The sequence below is a fragment of the Platichthys flesus genome, chromosome 21 (assembly GCF_949316205.1).
Source record: "Platichthys flesus chromosome 21, fPlaFle2.1, whole genome shotgun sequence".
NCBI classification, from domain to species: domain Eukaryota; kingdom Metazoa; phylum Chordata; class Actinopteri; order Pleuronectiformes; family Pleuronectidae; genus Platichthys; species Platichthys flesus.
In genome coordinates this window covers 15,420,137-15,437,347 of record NC_084965.1, presented here as the reverse complement: position 1 = coordinate 15,437,347, position 17,211 = coordinate 15,420,137, and the positions used below count along the sequence as shown (strand labels likewise).

Below are 17,211 nucleotides of genomic sequence, written 5' to 3'. Positions count from 1 at the left end.
AAAGCATAGTCATTGTTAGGTGGGTGTAGAGAGGAGACATGTGGCTGTGGGGGGGATAGCAAAGGCTCAAGGGCTCTATCTCTCACTGCCTGATTGCCTTATAATTGAGTTTCCAAGAAGTTGTATGCAGCAGCGAATCGTTCTCAGAGTGAAAGAAATTTACCAAATACTTTTTTTCCCCATCCAATTCTCTGCTTCTAACTGAGGCGAGAGAGAGAGAGAGAGAGAGAGATAGAGCAATGAGAGAGAGAGTGATAGAGAGAGAGAGAGAGAGAGAGAGAGAGAGAGAGAGAGAGAGAGAGAGAGAGAGAGAGAGAGAGAGAGAGAGAGAGAGATAGAGAGAGAGATGTGTGTGGGCTGCTGAGTGAATAACCAAGGCCTCTGGGGAATGAATGTATTCGTTTTCCCTCACCAAAAACAACAGCGAGAGAAATGCTGAGGGTGAGAAAGGATTGAGCGCTCCTCTGTGTTCTAAAGTCAAAGAGCAGCTGTTTGTAGACTGACAGGGCCATCACATAGTTGCGTAAAAACCTGCATCCACCTGTTGTTTAACAAATAAAATCTGATTAAAATGTAATTTGTATGGTAATAAAGGGAAGCACATTTCTTTCTTAGCTGACATTTGCCGTGTCAGGACATGAACTCCAGAGAATCTCCGCAGAATTGGGTCCGGACATTCTCCGGAGTTTACCTTTTACACACGAAGAATGTGTTCACAACAGCACAGAGATCTCCGGAGCATTCTGGTAAAGGGTTACGCAGCATGCAGAAGCAGGACATAATGTACCAATTGGGGCTCATTTGAAGTTTTTCTAAGGGGTTGGCCAGAGGAAATCTGGAGCCGCTCATTTAGACCTTTGAATTCTCACGTACATCCCCTCATAAGAATGCCAGGAGATTGTCTAGAATTCAGTGCGTGCCAGAAGGCAGCTATAAACACAGCTACTTTACAATGCAGTTCGAGAGACATTCAGAGCTCACTCCACTACCTCGTTGTTGGTAGTTTGAGCGTTTTAGGAATAGCTCCATTACCTGAGATTGTAATTAATTCTCCTTTCATAAAACTTCTATTACTCTGATGCTGCAGGACCTATGAGCTCCACTCCGACCCTCCATTTATCACCATATTCACCTGACGCAATTACACTTTATTTTTAGCCCCTCGACACCTCTTTGGTGGCATTAAATTATGCATGTCTTCCTATGCGCTGATCATCTCTTTTCCTGACAAAGAGGGACATATATGTAGGGTGAAAGATATAATCAAATAAAAGGTCCGGTTTGCCATGAGTGAAGTGCTCCCCCGGTTGGGTAAGTACTGTTGCATGATTAATCGTTTAAGTCCCAGCTTTTAAAGGAAGGGTTCCTAACAGTGCGGTTACAGTTCCCTTCTGTGTGAATCACCTTAAAGACTCTTAACTCAGCTAAGATGGGATCAGTCCCATCCTTACCCCACACACATGACTAACACCCGGAGTAATGATTATGAAACCATGACACGGGGATCAGGAGGGAAACGAGGGCGACCTGTAGGTATGTCACGTCTGGAAGCTGCACGATGACCCCATCCCTGGATATAAAGCTAAAGAGCTCCATTTACTGATGTTGAGCGACTCCCAGGCTTTCAGGCATTTTCCCTGTCTCCAGCGCAGACACTGAAAATGACACTGATTACGCCTGAGCTGAGTTTGTGTCTAGGGGTACTTATGCAGCACAGTTTCATTTCATTACATCATGCCATCCCTCATGTTTCGATTTCTAGTCCCACTTTTGGGCTACTCCACTCAACTGTGGATCTCTATCCTCACATTGATTTTCCAATTGAGAGCGAGGCCTGTGAGCAGCGAGGCACAGACAGCATCCATTGTTTCCAGTTGTGCGGCACGGTGATGATCTCACCGGCAGCCGTATGCCAGCCTCCGCACCTCACTTCTTGCACTTCATCAACTGAGAAGCGGCTGTTAATTCCTGGTCCATATCATAATTACTCATCAACTCGGCGGGAACCCCTGGACTCGGGACAGAAAGCGAAGACAGAGACAATGGCAGTAGTGGGGGAATTTCTGTAGCGCTTTGACCTGGGGTAATTGAAAGCACATTTGGATGAGAAGGGAAAACAGGATATAGAAGCCTGTGCCGTTTTATAATCCAAACTTCACCTCGCCACTTGCGGCTGCAGAAAAGGGAAACGCTGCAGTTGCCAAACTGGTGATTTTGTCGAGGAAGTGTACAATTAGTGGTTGTTTGTTTGGTCAGGCGGTGGAAGTCAACCTGTTATCTTTGCTAAGTGACCCGGGTTTCACAGTGTTGTTTACCTTACAGATTCAGAGGAAATATGGTTAAAGTGGGACATGCCCCCAGCCCCAACCCTCCGTCCCTAATGTTGTAAACTCCTTGTTATAAGTTTCTCCGCAAATGGTTGACCTTTAGGCAAGATTGCAAGAGTAAAGGAGCTCACTGTGTCTACTCATGATTAAACACTCTTTGTAATAGGGACTGACGAATACTGATGAAGTTGTCGGGGACAATTCATCATGGCAAGAAGATTGGAGATAATGGCAGGAGCCATTGCAACTATATCATAGAAATGGAGAGCACAAATGAAGTGAAGCCTATTAGGATCAAAAACTATAACCTAGTCCTGGTGTATGAGATATATGAACCGTACCATGATGTGATGCACAATAAAGAGGCTTTCAGGTATTGACAGTCTGGTTCTCTCCAGGACAGTGTAAATTATTCATGTTTTGTATATGTGCAATCAATGGAAGCTTCCTGACTGAGATCCAGTCTTGCTTTTATTGCTTCATCGGTGCTGCTTTGGCTCACGGCGGCCATTAGATCCTTCCACTGACATATTTGACAAAGCCGTTCTACACTGTGTCAGCTTCTCAGCAATTTGCCCTGTCACGGTCCAAGAGGAACTGTAAGTTCTCGGGCTGTGACCTGCGAGTGTGAAATCATAAACCTTCCTCTTAGAGACAAACATATTGTGCAGACTAAGGTTCTTCCTCAGCAATATTATGCGTTGCTCAGGTATCCTTTTGGAACCAGCCTGAGTTCATAAAGCAAGGATCAGTCCATAAACTGGGTAGTCTGCGAGGGGGCTGTACCCTCATTTATTTTCGCTATAACCCCACTGTTCATCCTCTTATGCTTCAAAGAAAGCCATGGCTCATGCAGTCAGATAATATGCACAAATCTCCCTTCGCCTTGATGTCGAGCTGTAAACCCGAATTTTCAAGAGGAGTGAGGAAAACAAGGGCAAAAAAGAGGAGTGAAAATGAGCAGATCTGAAAGGACCAAGGGAAAAAATGAAATCCTTTTCTGAGGGATTACTGCCTCTTTTTATTACTCCCTCCTCAACCCCCTCAAAGGACATCTGTCTATCTCAGTGTTCACCAAAGGGCCGATTAATGACCTGACTAACCCAGCACTCATTGCTGAGCCACACCACACCAATCTAATTACCCAGAGAAGAGTGCACACACTCTGGTATCTTGCCCTCCTCCTCTGCATGCATCAGAATAAGGCAGCATTAAAATGGATGGCAAATCTGGATTATGCTCAGCACAAGAGAGAAGAAAAAGCAGAGTGAAGGAAAATGCCCAGGATTCAAAAGGCCACCTGTCATGAATAATAAAACTGTGGGCCTCATACTGCAGACGGGGAATGATAATGAAATACATAATGAATTGATTACTATGCATGTAACAGCAGACTGAGATGATTTGTACGTGCCGTAAGGGGGCCAGAGCTTGTTGCACCATGGACAAGCATGATGAAAGAGGAATGAAGAATTCACCTCTTTTAATACCACTTGTGATAATTGGGCATCTCAGAGTGCTCTGCGCAAGTGCATCACACTCCTTGGAAATCATAAATTATGTGACGAACACAGACTCGGCTCTTTTTCTGAGTTTGAATTCAAAAAGAGTCCAGTTCAGTATTTTCAACTGATTAGTATTGAGGGATCAGCACGCCCATTATTGCACAACCCCTTTAAAATCCAAATGTCACTACCAAATCGAATCCTCAATATGATCAATACTACAGCAGGGAGAGTCCTGAGTGGCCACAAATCATTGTGATGGCTTGTAATTGCCACTGACAAAAGGACGAGTGGAGACAAGTATGAACATGGACTTTGCTTTTAGAGAGACAAATGCTTTTATGTAAGTGTACGAGACAACTACTGGAAAAGTGTTTAGGGAGGCCATGAATCCTGATCCACTTAGACACATGCTGGGTTCCTCTACAGGACAATAAGGACCCAGCCAGACCTTCTTACTCACCCACAAAGTCAAGAACGCACACAAGCACGGGAGAATGCATGTGAACCCACACACACACGCTCACACACTGATTAAATTAGTCCAAAGGAGCAATGGGGGCCCCAAGGACAATATTTTCGTTGCTATAATAAAAGGAAAAGCTTGCTTATGGCCCTCCCCAAGAAAATATTTGGCTTTGGGTCAGCTCTATTATTCATCCCTTGAGGAATATGCAGGGGCCAAAACTTTTCAACGATGGAGCAAAAACTGTGGAACAACAGTAGAAGAAGAAAAACAGTCTGGGCATTTACAAGGCCTGGAGGCTTTCTGCTAATAAATCAAACATTGTGCAAACCACGAGTAGAGCTATGGTGGTTGTGTCACTAGAGGTGGCGGTGCTGGTGGGGGGGGGGGGGGTGCACTGTTGGTGGACTTGGAATATGGGACTTATCCCCATCTGAGGAAGAACTAAATCCTTAATCTTCCCAAAGTTTCCCTGGAGGGTGATGATGAGATAAGCCGAAAGAAAGACGGAAAAGTATGACACTGCTGATGTGTGTGTGCATGCTTGTGTGTGGCTAGGCAGGACGCCTGGACTAAATCCCAGCCTCCCTGGAGGTGGACTCCGTTATCAAGGAAAGGGAAAGTTGTCAGGTATGACGGGAAGACAGAGGAGAGACACACAGAGACAGGCAGACAATGACAGAGAGAGTGGACACTGGCAATTTCTGTGAGGCGTGAACTCTGACCACCCAGAGGTCCATCAGTGTGGGTGACATTCATCATCCACATTGTTGGGTTCTCGTCAAAGAGACAACAGCTCCGGAGACTGAAGGACAAACAGTTTGTGACTCACCTCCAAAAACATACTGCAGGCAACTGCCACAGTGGACTGTTCAAATACTTTCTACCTTTCCTCAAAAGTAGTTGATTTAGCGTGCAAAAAAGAAAATCTATAATAAATCAATCCTGCAAAGTCAGGTTGTACCTGTATCCACTCTTTGTTTGAGTCTTCAGCCGGTGTCCATGCATTTTCATAGTAGTGGAGTCTGGAGCGCTCTGGGGACCAGCTGGGGTTGTACTGGGATGAAGCCATGATTTGGTCTGATGTTATCTCCCCCGATTCCATTCCCAGAGGGTCGCTGCAGTCAAAGTCTGAAGGGTGAGAGAGGATGGAGGCAGATAGAAGGTGGAAGAAAAGGATAAAAAGGGAGTGAGCAAAAGATGTTTAGACGAGTTGTAAGGCGCTGAAAGCACCAGAGTGTACCCAGCATGTGCTTTCAGTGTCCTCCTGATTCAGAGCTCGTCTCTGGGGAGGATGACACCACACGACAGGCACTCAGCGCTGCTGGCCAGAAAAGAACAGCGTATCAGCAATGCCTCAGTAACTCCTTCCTGTTTCTCTCCCTCTACTTTTTAATGGTAGAAGGATGGAAGTGTTCCACATTAAGATGTAAAAGTGTCTTCATAAAACATTCAGTGTGAGCTAAGTTTACGCCGGTATTAGGCGTTAAAGTGACTTTCACTGTGCTTATTTCTTCCACTGACTGGACCTATTTGCCTCACCTCCCTGTGGGAAATTTATCTTTTTATCTACATGGTGACTACCTTCCCCCTACTTGCTCTCTTGGGGGAGTTTAAGTGAGCTGTGTATCTGTATTTTGGGGCCATATTTTACACCCAATGGTCCAACCAGCATAGGCAGTGGATCCCCTTGTTTGTGTTGACATGGGTAAGCCATGTTGAGGCATCCCGGGCTCCGTGGCTAAAGTGAGAGCTGGGTCAGGTTGGGGTCAGCCTCTCCCCTGCAGGTCAGACATGCTGACACCAACACGGACGGAGCGGCAGCAACGGACTGAACGAACGACATGACCTTTTGATCTGGGAAGGATTTGTATAATGTCACCTAAACAACACAGTGGTATGTGACAGCACATTTAGGCATTGACGTGGACAATTCTTCTTCCTATTGTTTATTTACTTATTTTTCACCTGGTGATGAAGCTGGATATAAAGCACATTAACAGTGTTTAAAAAAAATGCAATAAAACATAACAGGGATTACGTAATCAGATTGTAAACATAAGAAACTATAATCAACTCAGATTATATTTTAATGAATTAATTTCGACTGTTTAAAATATGGCAATTTGAAGTAATCTGGAATTATTTGGGCAAGTAATCTGATCACACACACACACACACACACACACACAGTATGAGGAGCAGTGAGGAACTGCTATGTGGCTGTTGCCTATGAGCGAACACAGATGGTCTCCCCATCTGCCACACTGCAAACACACCTCAGTCACTGGGTCAGTGTGTGTGTCTGTGCTAGACAGTGTCAGTGTGCGGTTGCATATGTATGTGCTCATGCACAAGTCTTTGTGTGAGGCTTTAGAAAATTGTCTCACACCTCTCCACCCGCTTCGCTGGCTCCTTCTTTCAGGAGACTGCTCGCTCTCATCTTAACGTTTGTATGCAAAAACCCACATTCTCTAGATCACTGGGTCACGATCAACAAAAATAAAATCAGGCATTTGTTTACGGCAAAGGACGATATCTGATCATGTGGATTACTGGCCAAAGGGGGATTGTTAGGGGAGAATATGAGGTGAAAGTGAGGGTGAGGAGGGTGCATGAAGGGAATGACAGCAAGAGGAGCAGGATAAGGGCAAAAGACCAGGCTTCCTTTCATCACCTTATCATCTCTCAACACTAGCTTTCAACCAGAGTACACCCTTCCACTTGCCACGCAGAGGCGTGTATTATGCATAAGGGGATTATGAATGATTTAAGTGGTGCAAGTCTGGGAAACGAAAGTTTGGAGTTTTTTTTAATCTCATCTTGGATACCTCTCAGCTGGTGATGTAAGAGCAAGCAATTCTAGTTAATTAAGGTATTTACTGATCATGGGTCAGATATTTCACCATGCCACTTAATGCTGAATGTGAAAACTTGATTTGCGTAATCTGATTTTATGATGTGTGATTAACGCAACTCAGCTCAGGGGAAACTAAGGAGAAAATGACATCAGCACTCATCGCCGCTCTCATTAGTGTGAGACAGGGTTGTGTGTGTGTGTGTGTGTGTGTACTCTGCGCCCATCTTCCCTTTGGGCAAAACAAAATCCTCTTGATGATGATTAGTAGATTTGCTGAATGTCATCCATCTCTATTGCTATTCAAAGACTGACATTGTGTGTGTGTGTGTGTGTGTGTGTGTGTGTGTGTGTGTGTGTGTGCCCGGGACGGTCTGTCCTATAGACAGATTTATGACTCCTTCCAGTCCTCGTCTTCCTTAATGAAATGTTTAGTCGGAGCGTTTTGCAAAATGGGGTTGGAGGTCAAACTCTGTGACGACGGCGTAGCATGTAAAAAGAAACCCTGGGGTTGTGTGTCGGTGTGTGTCCAGAGCGGTTACTGGTGGGGAGGCTGCCTTTTGAAGCCTGTCTGGAACCACAGTGTGTACACGTAGCTTCTTGTAAACCCCGGGAGGCAGTTTACAAGTCTTCTCAAATGTAACACATTTCTCAAATGAAGCAGGAAGAGGTGTTCATTTAATAACTCCTAAGCCTTGTCTAAAACAACTCGGTGGAAATTTGTCACAATAGGACCTTGAGTAGCTTCGGTAGCAGTCAACATCTGTTTCTTACTTTTAGTAATATTCCTCTGGTGGTTACTTTATTGCCCCCTAATTGTTATTCAACTACACAGCTTTAATTCACTATCCTCACAACCCAAATCGTCTTCCATTGAACAGATCTCCCTGGATTCTGATTTAATTTGGATTTCTACCTCAATTATATAGATTTTTTTTCTGACTGCATTCCTTGGCTCGCTCTCCCTCTCTGACAATCCCATCAGTCTGATTTGCGGTGGTTTTTATGCCGGCTCACCCTCTGGAACGGTCCTTTCAATGACGGTGAAGTTGGCAGAGAAGCCCTCCTTAGCGATGGCACTGTCAGTGTTGATTGTTAGCGCCAGGATGCCTGTGTAGGAGATGATCCTGCCAGGAGTGTTCTGCCCACAGTACCTCCCGACGTATGGGCCGACTGGGGGGAGAGAAGAGAGAAAAGCACAAATGTCGTTACTCTGTTAGACTCGACTTAGGTTAATATTTGTTTGCTTGCCACGGCCTTGTCACACATGGGTTTTTACTAGCAGCTCCCCCCTGTAGAGGTGCGAAAACTAGTGTCTCAATGAGGCATGGCACCGGCTGCATTTTTTTTACTTGACCCCGTAACGATGCGTGAGAAGAGACTCCCAACATTCCATGGATGCTTGCTGGTCAAACACAAAAAGAGGAAAGCGGAAGAGGGACCTGGTGTGTGGACAGGTCACGGTCTCTGTCTATTTGGTGGCTGTAAATACTTCAGACATCCCGTCCTTCCTCTATCCAAACTCTTTTTTTTTTTTTCATTTCCGTACAGACTTTAGCCAGACACAGCCATGGCTGAGTGAGTTTTGTGAAAGAGACAAAACACGTAAAGGCTGGACAGTTAGACTACAGGGCCATTTGAAGAGCAATAAAAAGCACGAGAGGGACATGTTCCACTGAGCAGACTGAGAAGGATGGAAAAACAGGAGGAATGGGGAAAAAAAGGGGTTGAAGGTGAGAGACAGGGGAGGCAGAGGGGTGGGGAAGCATCGGGAAAGAGCGATGTGGTAACAAGGGAGAGCAAGAGAGCACAATGACCTTGCGCTATGCCTCTGATGTGCGCTGCGATCCGTGCACATTTCTTAGCGTGTGCTCCTTGTTGGTGTGCAGGGAGCTGCGGCTTATCTGTGATTAGTAATGCTGTGATCAGCGGCCAGTGACAGTCCTGCCTCCCTGCGGCCTCATGTCATCCAAAACATGCTTCTTCCAGCCCAGCTCCTCCGGGAACGGCCTCGGAGAGGTACAGGGTAGAGACTCGATGGCTCAGATTAATCTTAATAACCCAGGTGTTTGTGAGAATCCATGTGTGCCTTTAAGCCTGCCAAGAACTGGGGGGAACAAGAAAAAACACTATCTCTTGGATTAACTGCATGACTCCCCAGAAGTATGAAATGTTTAAGACCCTTGCTATGAACTCCTGTTTGTCTTTCTGGTCCTCGGGGAAGAGGGATGAGGGTGTGTAGGTTCTTCATCCACACAGCCTGACCAGCAGGGTGTGTTTTGAGTGGTAGTGGTACAGGGAGGTGTGATTCCCCCCTGGTGCTTTGCGGAGGTCTGCCTTTGCCCGGACATCTCCTGGCTCCGCACACCCTGACAAATAACATGGCTCCAGCCTTCAGTGATAATGTACTATCGATCCAGCAGGCACCACAGGAACCGCCTGGCAAAAGCCAACACACTTATTTTCCACCCGTGGCTTATTTTGACACAAGGCTGACTGTCACAACACATGAAGGGTGCGATGCCACTTCAGTCCAAAGCGTTGGTGTCCCGTTTCTGCCCTGCACAGACTCAGTGTGGGGCAAAAAGAGATTCTGGTCGACTGATTCTGGTACTTTCGTGTCGCAGTTTCACCGGAATCAACTGAGAAATCGTAGATTCCGGTGAAGTAGCACAGGAAATGTTTCTCTCCCCATCCCCAAAGGTGCTTTTTTTGTAAAAATATGTATTTAAAGGTGATAATAATGTGAGATATTCTCTGCTCTACAAGCATTAATCAACACTAATCTTGAAAATTCAACATGTCCCACCTCCTGGGAAGATCATACAAATGAGTCATGGAGCAAAGGTTCATCTGCTGCACACCTACAGAGAAGACAGAACTTTGAGGAAACTCGCTTGAAAAGGCGACTAGATTTACACTTCAACCCATCACTCGGAGCATTGATACGCACCAGGTTGAACGCCACTCGATAAAATCCTTTCAATTTTCAGCCAGCGACGGATGAGAGAAGCTTTCATCTCGTCTGCACCCAGCGTTGGAATAGCCAGAAGAAAAGCCGAAAACTTCAAGAGGTGATTTTTCTCGCTGAGTTCAAAGCCTCATCCTGGGCTATCGGAGCATTTCTTTGAACATTGCTCCCCCGCTCCTCTCTCTCTCACCTGCTGATCTTTAGATGGATTTGAGAAATACTACATTTTATTGTGCGTCAGAATTTTTTGTTGCTTTGCCCTGTGACCGGGAGATGCTGGTTCTTATCAGGGCCAAACTGGCTCAGTTCAAATTCGATAAGACTTTTTTTTCTCCTCTCCGTAGTGGGAAACACAAGGACATTTCCAGAGGAAATTCCTTTTAGAGTAATTTCCTGCAAGATCGGCCTGTGAATCAGGACGCGGAGTGGCAACAACTTAAATATCACAGCTTACATTAGACCCCGAATTCCCAAACGTACTGACACGAACAAATCCTCCGACACAATGCAGCCTTTGAAAGAGAAAAGGAAGGGCGGGAGGCCCTTGTAATCAGGAAGTGTCTGGCACCGAGCAATGACGAAGCATTACGCTCATGACGACAGACTCTTGGAGCTCTGCCGAGCCTGGCATAGGCAGTGAGCCCACTGGCCCGGGTAATGCCATCATATAGTGTAAAGCTGTTCATTCCTTCTGGAGAGATGAACTGCTCCACAGTGCAGGACACACGATTTCGAAGCAGCAGGACTATGCAGCTTTTTACATCTTTCCTGTTCCACTATTGAAACAATCACTCTTCTGTGTCTAAATTGGTGAAGTGAAGTTTGTTAATAAGTCATACCAGACCAAGTGAGGCTGTGTGGCAGCAAATGCCCCAAGTGTATCAAGTCAACAAGGGATAGGTTCTGCTGATTTAAAAAATGTTTTTATTAGGAAAATCATCTAATTTCCTCTTTCAGTAAGATTAGTGCAGTGCCTGTTCTAAACATGTCTGTATGGAAAGGATTGTTTACTTGGTCTGTGGTAATGCTGGTTGCAGCTTTCTTTCTGAAACTATAACAGTGATCTGCCGTAATTTAGCCGCGGCAAGTAAAGACTGTCTAGTGGAAGATGCTGCCGCACAAAGAGCTGTTCATGTGTTTAATTAAAGCTCAGTAAAGCTCAACTCAGTACGGAGAACCGGGAACAGGAGAATCAGGTGTTCTTGCCATTGGTGGGAAGTGCTGTTATAATCTTCAGAGCGCTAATCACCTCTTTATTAAAATGTCATTAATATTCAACATATTGCATGTCCACATCGCACCAAATTACACTCTGCACTTCCCTGGGCAGAGTGAAGCAGATGATACGAATGGTTCTTGAGATATGCAAGCCACATACAGACAGACTGAGATGGTAGATAGAAGATAAATACACATTCATGGTTTAAATTACAAGTAAAACTATTTACTGGCACTGTTCACTCACCTCCGGGGAAGCCGTCCCAAATCTCCAGTCTGTCATAGCGGCAGAACACACCAGTAGGGGGCGTCGGGTCCGGCTCCAGCTCAAAGCTCTCGAACTCCAAGATGATCTCGGACATCTTTGGGGCGAAGATCATGAAAGTGCAGTCCAGGTTGTTGGGGTACTTCTCCGGGAAACCGGGGGATTTTATGACGCCGCTGTTGGAGGTGTAGTTCCTGGAGCATTCGGGACCTGCAGGAAGGATGAAGGGAAGAGATGAGAGAGCGGTGGAGATGATTCTGTTGTACAACTGTTGGTTAAGGGATCTGCTTTGGGTGACTTTGTGTGGTGGTTACTAAGGAGCGCTGCCTCCCATCTGGTCTTTTGAGTGGAGGACAGTTTACGGTCCACAGAAGGACCACCTTGATGGCTTCATCTTTTAACAAGAGTCAACATCTGTGTCTCAACTCCTCTCACTGTGGTTTTGAGCATTTTCCCCCTCCCTTTTCACAAACATTAGACTGTTTCCTCACTGTTTCTGTATGTGTGTGTGTATGTGTGTGTCAAATCTGCTACTCCTGGAACATCTGGAACATGAGTGTAAACATTAGTGAAAGGCCTCAATCACCAGGAGCAGGGAACAATAAGTAAACAGTTTGATTTACGGTGGAAAAACTTTTCTCTCTCTCCCTCTCTCTCCCTCTCCCTCTCTCTCTCTCTCTCTCTCTCTCTCTCTCTCTCTCTCTCTCTCTCTCACACACACACACACACACACACATTCATCAGGACCAGTCTGTGAAACATATGCGTGGTGCTCAGGCGAAATTACAGTGTCAGTGATGGAAGGCAAGGGCAATGACTTTGCATACATCAACACACACACACGCACACTTAAACACACAATTTCACACAAGGGAAAGTCAAAATATTTATTCACAGCTCCCCAGGGAGCTGCCTTTTAGCTGATGAGGAGCATTAACACATTTCCACCGTTAGCCACTTGTCAGAGCATCATGAGCGCAAGATTATGATTTGAGAATGAGTGACACATGAGGGGGGAAAAAAACTGATGCTAGCAGCTGCAGGGAATGACACATAGGACGTGTTCACTATGCAGACTCAAACACTGGTCCAGAGTGGTAGCAAGCCAGGCTCTACACAAACACACATACATACAATGACAGGAAGGGGGAAAAAACAAAACAGGAAGGCAATTATTTGGAGCCATTAGTGGCAGAAATGTGCCCAGCATAATGTCATAATGTCATTTTTATGCTACTCTGACAGCCGGCATTATGGGTGCAGATGGTGCCGATCAAGACTAAAATTGCAGGGAGTTATCGCTAGATAGAGCTGCTACACTACAGTCATTGCTGCATAAATGAATGTGGCAAACTGCTTTTTTCCACTGTCAAATATCTCGCTGGGCCCCTAATTCAAGACCATCAGGCCCACTTCAGCCTGTCCACCAGTGGAGTGAGTGAAAGGAGCGAAAGCCATTTGATTTTCTTTCTTCCCAAGTTGAAAGCCACAGCAAGCGGCATTTTTGACTCTAAAGAGAGTTGACATTTAGTGCAGTGGCTAAAGTGGTGGCTTTTTAGAACAGTGGGCACCATTAATTTCACAGATTCCCCACGTATTTATCCCTGGAAAATAAAGAGGCTCTGCTCAGAGGGAGAAAGCGTGAGAGAGAGCGTTCCCTGGGATTAGCGGGTGGACGGACGCTGCCGTTCTGCACTTCATCCTCGCCATTTTTGGGAGAAATGTCAGCCAGCTTTAGGGGGGAAAACAACTACAGATGCAAGAAGCTTCTTTGAAAAAGGCGCCCATGGTTCCTAAGTGCTCGAGACAGCCACGGTATCCAAAATGCAATTTAGTTCAGAGTGTTGAATTTCCTGTGGCTTTGGGCTACCAACTCCGCTCCCGTCCATTTCATCAGCCCCCACCTTGACCCTTATCTCAGCGCAGCAGCTGACCAGAACAGATTTGGTCTTGAGAAACCGTTCCACTGTGAAAACCTATGAAAATTCAAGCACAAGACTGGCCCGTATACTAATATTTTGTAGTTGGCAAGTATAGGATAGTGCTTAAAGTATGCACAACTTAATTCAAAGTTAACTTTACATATCCAACCATTACTGGTACGCCTCTGAATGCTTACGACAGGGGCCGAGCCAAGGACACTCTCACCATTGTCAAATTTCGTGTGTCTCTATTAATACACCACCACCCCGAGAAAAACGAAAGAGCGAAGACATCAGTATAAAATAGAGTGGCAAGAGAAGACAGAGCGCTCTGGTCATTCCCACCGGCAAGATAATCATCCGACAGATCTCTTTTATCTGGCGTCTCAACACGGGAGGGCTTTCGTCCCCGGCTCCCCTCGCTACAACCCGGATGCTTTGTGCTGATGTCAGTGTGAGAGGCATTCAGTGATAGCGGTCACGCTTTTCAGTGGTGGCGTCTTGTGTGCTTGCATCTTTGTTGGGACAAATATATCCCGGTTGTCAGCCAAATACCTACTCCTCGCCCCTCACTCACTCTCTGTCGCTGTTCTGGCGGATTCATCACCTCGACAGCGAGACAGGGTTTCAAATGGAAAAGGGTTCTGTTACGATGACAGGTTTGACTTCACACACACGAATACCAGCATGTGCCCACTGGTCCATGCACTGCCTTTAAACAAACAGAAGAATTTACGACGGGAGAGAAAAAGAAGTAACCTTGAATGCACAGCATTTACCGTCAACCTCCAAGCAGGCGCTCTAACGTTTACTGCCGGCCGTAATGGATTCTTTTAACTTGCATTTATGTCGAGCCCTTCTGCTCAGGAAGGGGGGGGGGGGGAATAAACAAATGTCAGTCCCTCCCGCTCTCTGACTGATTGGAGTTTGTTTAACAGGACAAGTTGTAGCCGGTAAAATGGTATTTAATGGAGATCTGATTTCAGTCTTTCCAAGTGTTCGAGATTTATTATGCATTTTAAATAAATATGGTTTTGGCGTTGAGGGGAAACGGCGCCTTTCAACTGTTTGTCTTCTAGATGACTTGTCCTCTATGTCTCTATTAAGCTGTTGCTGTAAGTGCTGAGAGCAGAGGCCGAACGTTCATCATTAGAATAACACAGCGCCACGGAACAGGCGTTGAATGTGACGGCCTCTCGCTATTTTCATTTTTAAAACGTTCCCTCTTGCACTGCTTTTCCACATATTCTCTCTATTTTTTCATCTATTCATCCCTCCCTCTCTCCACAGTCGGGGGTTATTAGGGGCCGGAGCCATAGGGACTGAAGGTGTTGTTATTGGACTCCTAAGTAAATCACTACTGTTTATATTCCATGTTGCTCTCTGGCTGATCATTAGCCCATTTCACCCCCCTCTGCCCCCTGGCATTCACCCCCTGTTACCACACCCCCTCTCCTCCGCCCTGTACTCATGCCACGCTAACGGGGGTGATTAATCGCCGGTGGAGAATTAACTCTTTCAACACTAAATCAAACATTAACCTGAAGCCTGTGGGGTGTCGGCCATTCAAACAGATGGGAAGGTCGGTTGACGTTTATCCCCTCACACACCCTGAGGCTTCTGACATGGTATTTAGGGCATTGACTGCGCCGGGAACGTCACCCAGCCCCCCCACCCAATCAAATGAGGGATGACACTGTGCTGTTGGGATTCTGTGGCAGGGGAAGGGGTAGAGGAGGGGGCTGCAGTCTCCCTCCGGCTCCCCTTAAAGATATTTGTTGTCTTGGGTTTCCATGAGGGCTGCGTGTGTGATGACAGTACTTCTCCATGCCAGATGTGACCTATGCCATCAGGGCGTGCCGTCCATGAAAGCAGAATGTACCCTCTATTAGGCCCCACCAAACACACACGCATAAATATACACACACACGCACCTTGACAGTGTTTTCACAGGTGTGTGCTCACAGTAAATGTGCCCGCATCACGATGACATAATAAACAGCGCTCCTGTATGAGAGCTTTGTTTTTTAGTGCAAGGAGACACATGATAGCTCTGTCCCCAACAGTCATTGTGCTGAGTAGTAGTGAGGAGACGAAGATGAGCCTCATAGTGTGGAAGTGGGAGGAAGGGGATCTCCCAGTGGCACTATCTCTGCCTCGTCGCCCACTTCAATGGGCCCTCAGCCAGCCTTGATGTGGCTCTGAGCTCACTGCAGGGCTGTAAAAGAAAACATGTGCTGTGTATGCATGAGTATACTGGAGAGGATGGCGGTGTCCAGAAACATTTCAAGTGAAATCCTGTCAGATGATAAGACAAATAGAATTACCATGAATTTAATTTGACGCAGCCATAATGCTGGTTGTCGTTATTTCTACAAAGACGGTAGTGTTTTCAACCCATGTCCATTTGTTCATTGGTTGGTTTGTTGTGGCTTCATATGGGGACTGTCGGCCCTTGATGGAGAGTGCCATTCTAGTTTTGTTTAGAGTTTTTAATTGAACATTTTTGTATTAATTGTAGGTGGTATGCCAAAAAGAAACAGAAACATGGCTTAAAATATCCCTCGCTCTCCGACACATCCCTTTTCCCCATCTCTTCCACCTCTCCCATCATCTCCCTCCTTCCCATCTCTTGCCAGACTTCAGCCAATGGAGCGAGGCTGCCAATTTGCAGGCTATAAAATAAATAGCCCATGCTAATTAAGATGGTTGGATGGGATTGAGGAGTGGAGTGGGGTAGAGACTGATGTGGAAGTGGCCATAGAGAGCCGCAAAACAACCTGTTCTCTCCCAATTAGACACTTTGCAGGCCACCGCTGATGAAAGCCAGGGCTACGGAGGCCAACATGTTGAAGTGTATGTGTGTTTTAAAGTGTGTTTACATAGTTTACAGCTTTACAGCTTGCAAACATTGGCGTGTGATCCCCGATTTGAGTCCTTACATATGTTTGCTTTGTGCATATATCCATCTTCCACATGAACTTTGCTTGTCTCAAACCCAGGATGTATGGGTACTAGCAGTGCCTGAGGTTGATCTCCAGGCCTATTATCACAGTGCTAACCCATACTGCATCTTTTCTTGTTTTTTTGTTGCTTTGCCTTTCATTTGAATGCATGAGCTCACGCCTCCCGTTCCTCCATCCGTTATCAGGCCATCTGTGTGCCATCATTAACGAAACATGTGTTAGCCAACACAGTGTTTTCCCCGACTAATACACTGCTTGTTGATAAGCTGTGCTAATAAACTAGTTTTGTATCTCTCTTTTTGCCTGGTACTCGCTCTCTATGCCTTATTCAAACAGAGCTGCTAGTTGATCACTAAGACCAGCTCTTTTCATCGCAGCAGTTAGAACAGAGTGAATTTAAATCATAATGAATGTCTGGATCAACTAAGGAAGCAAAAGTGGGAAGAAAACTTTGTTCCGGGGTTCAATCTCCTTCAGCCCCAAATTCCCATTTGATTCAATCAGCAAAAAAAAGTTTTTTATAGGTTTAAATCTCTCGTCCTGACTTTCTATCTTCTATCCACACTTACGGTCATATGGTCCTGATGTGTATTTCCTCATATCTACACATCCGACAACTGTGTTTTTTTTTTTATTGCTACTGGGCCCTTGCATGCCTCATTTATAAACAGCTTTGACTAATGGATGAGAAAGGGAAATACCAAGCTAAAAATT

General features: G+C 45.7%; 1 protein-coding gene across 2 annotated transcripts in view; it reads right to left on the bottom strand.

Moving 5' to 3' along the window:
* nrp1a (neuropilin 1a) overlaps positions 1-17,211 on the bottom strand; it is a 57,224-nt gene that overhangs the window by 18,676 nt on the left and 21,337 nt on the right. For both annotated transcript variants that reach the window (XM_062379428.1, XM_062379429.1), the window contains 3 exons: positions 11,592-11,819; positions 8,173-8,328; positions 5,263-5,429 (listed from right to left, as the gene is read on the bottom strand). In XM_062379428.1, the coding sequence (XP_062235412.1) occupies positions 5,263-5,429; positions 8,173-8,328; positions 11,592-11,819 (551 nt within the window). The remainder of the gene's footprint in view (positions 1-5,262; positions 5,430-8,172; positions 8,329-11,591; positions 11,820-17,211) is intronic.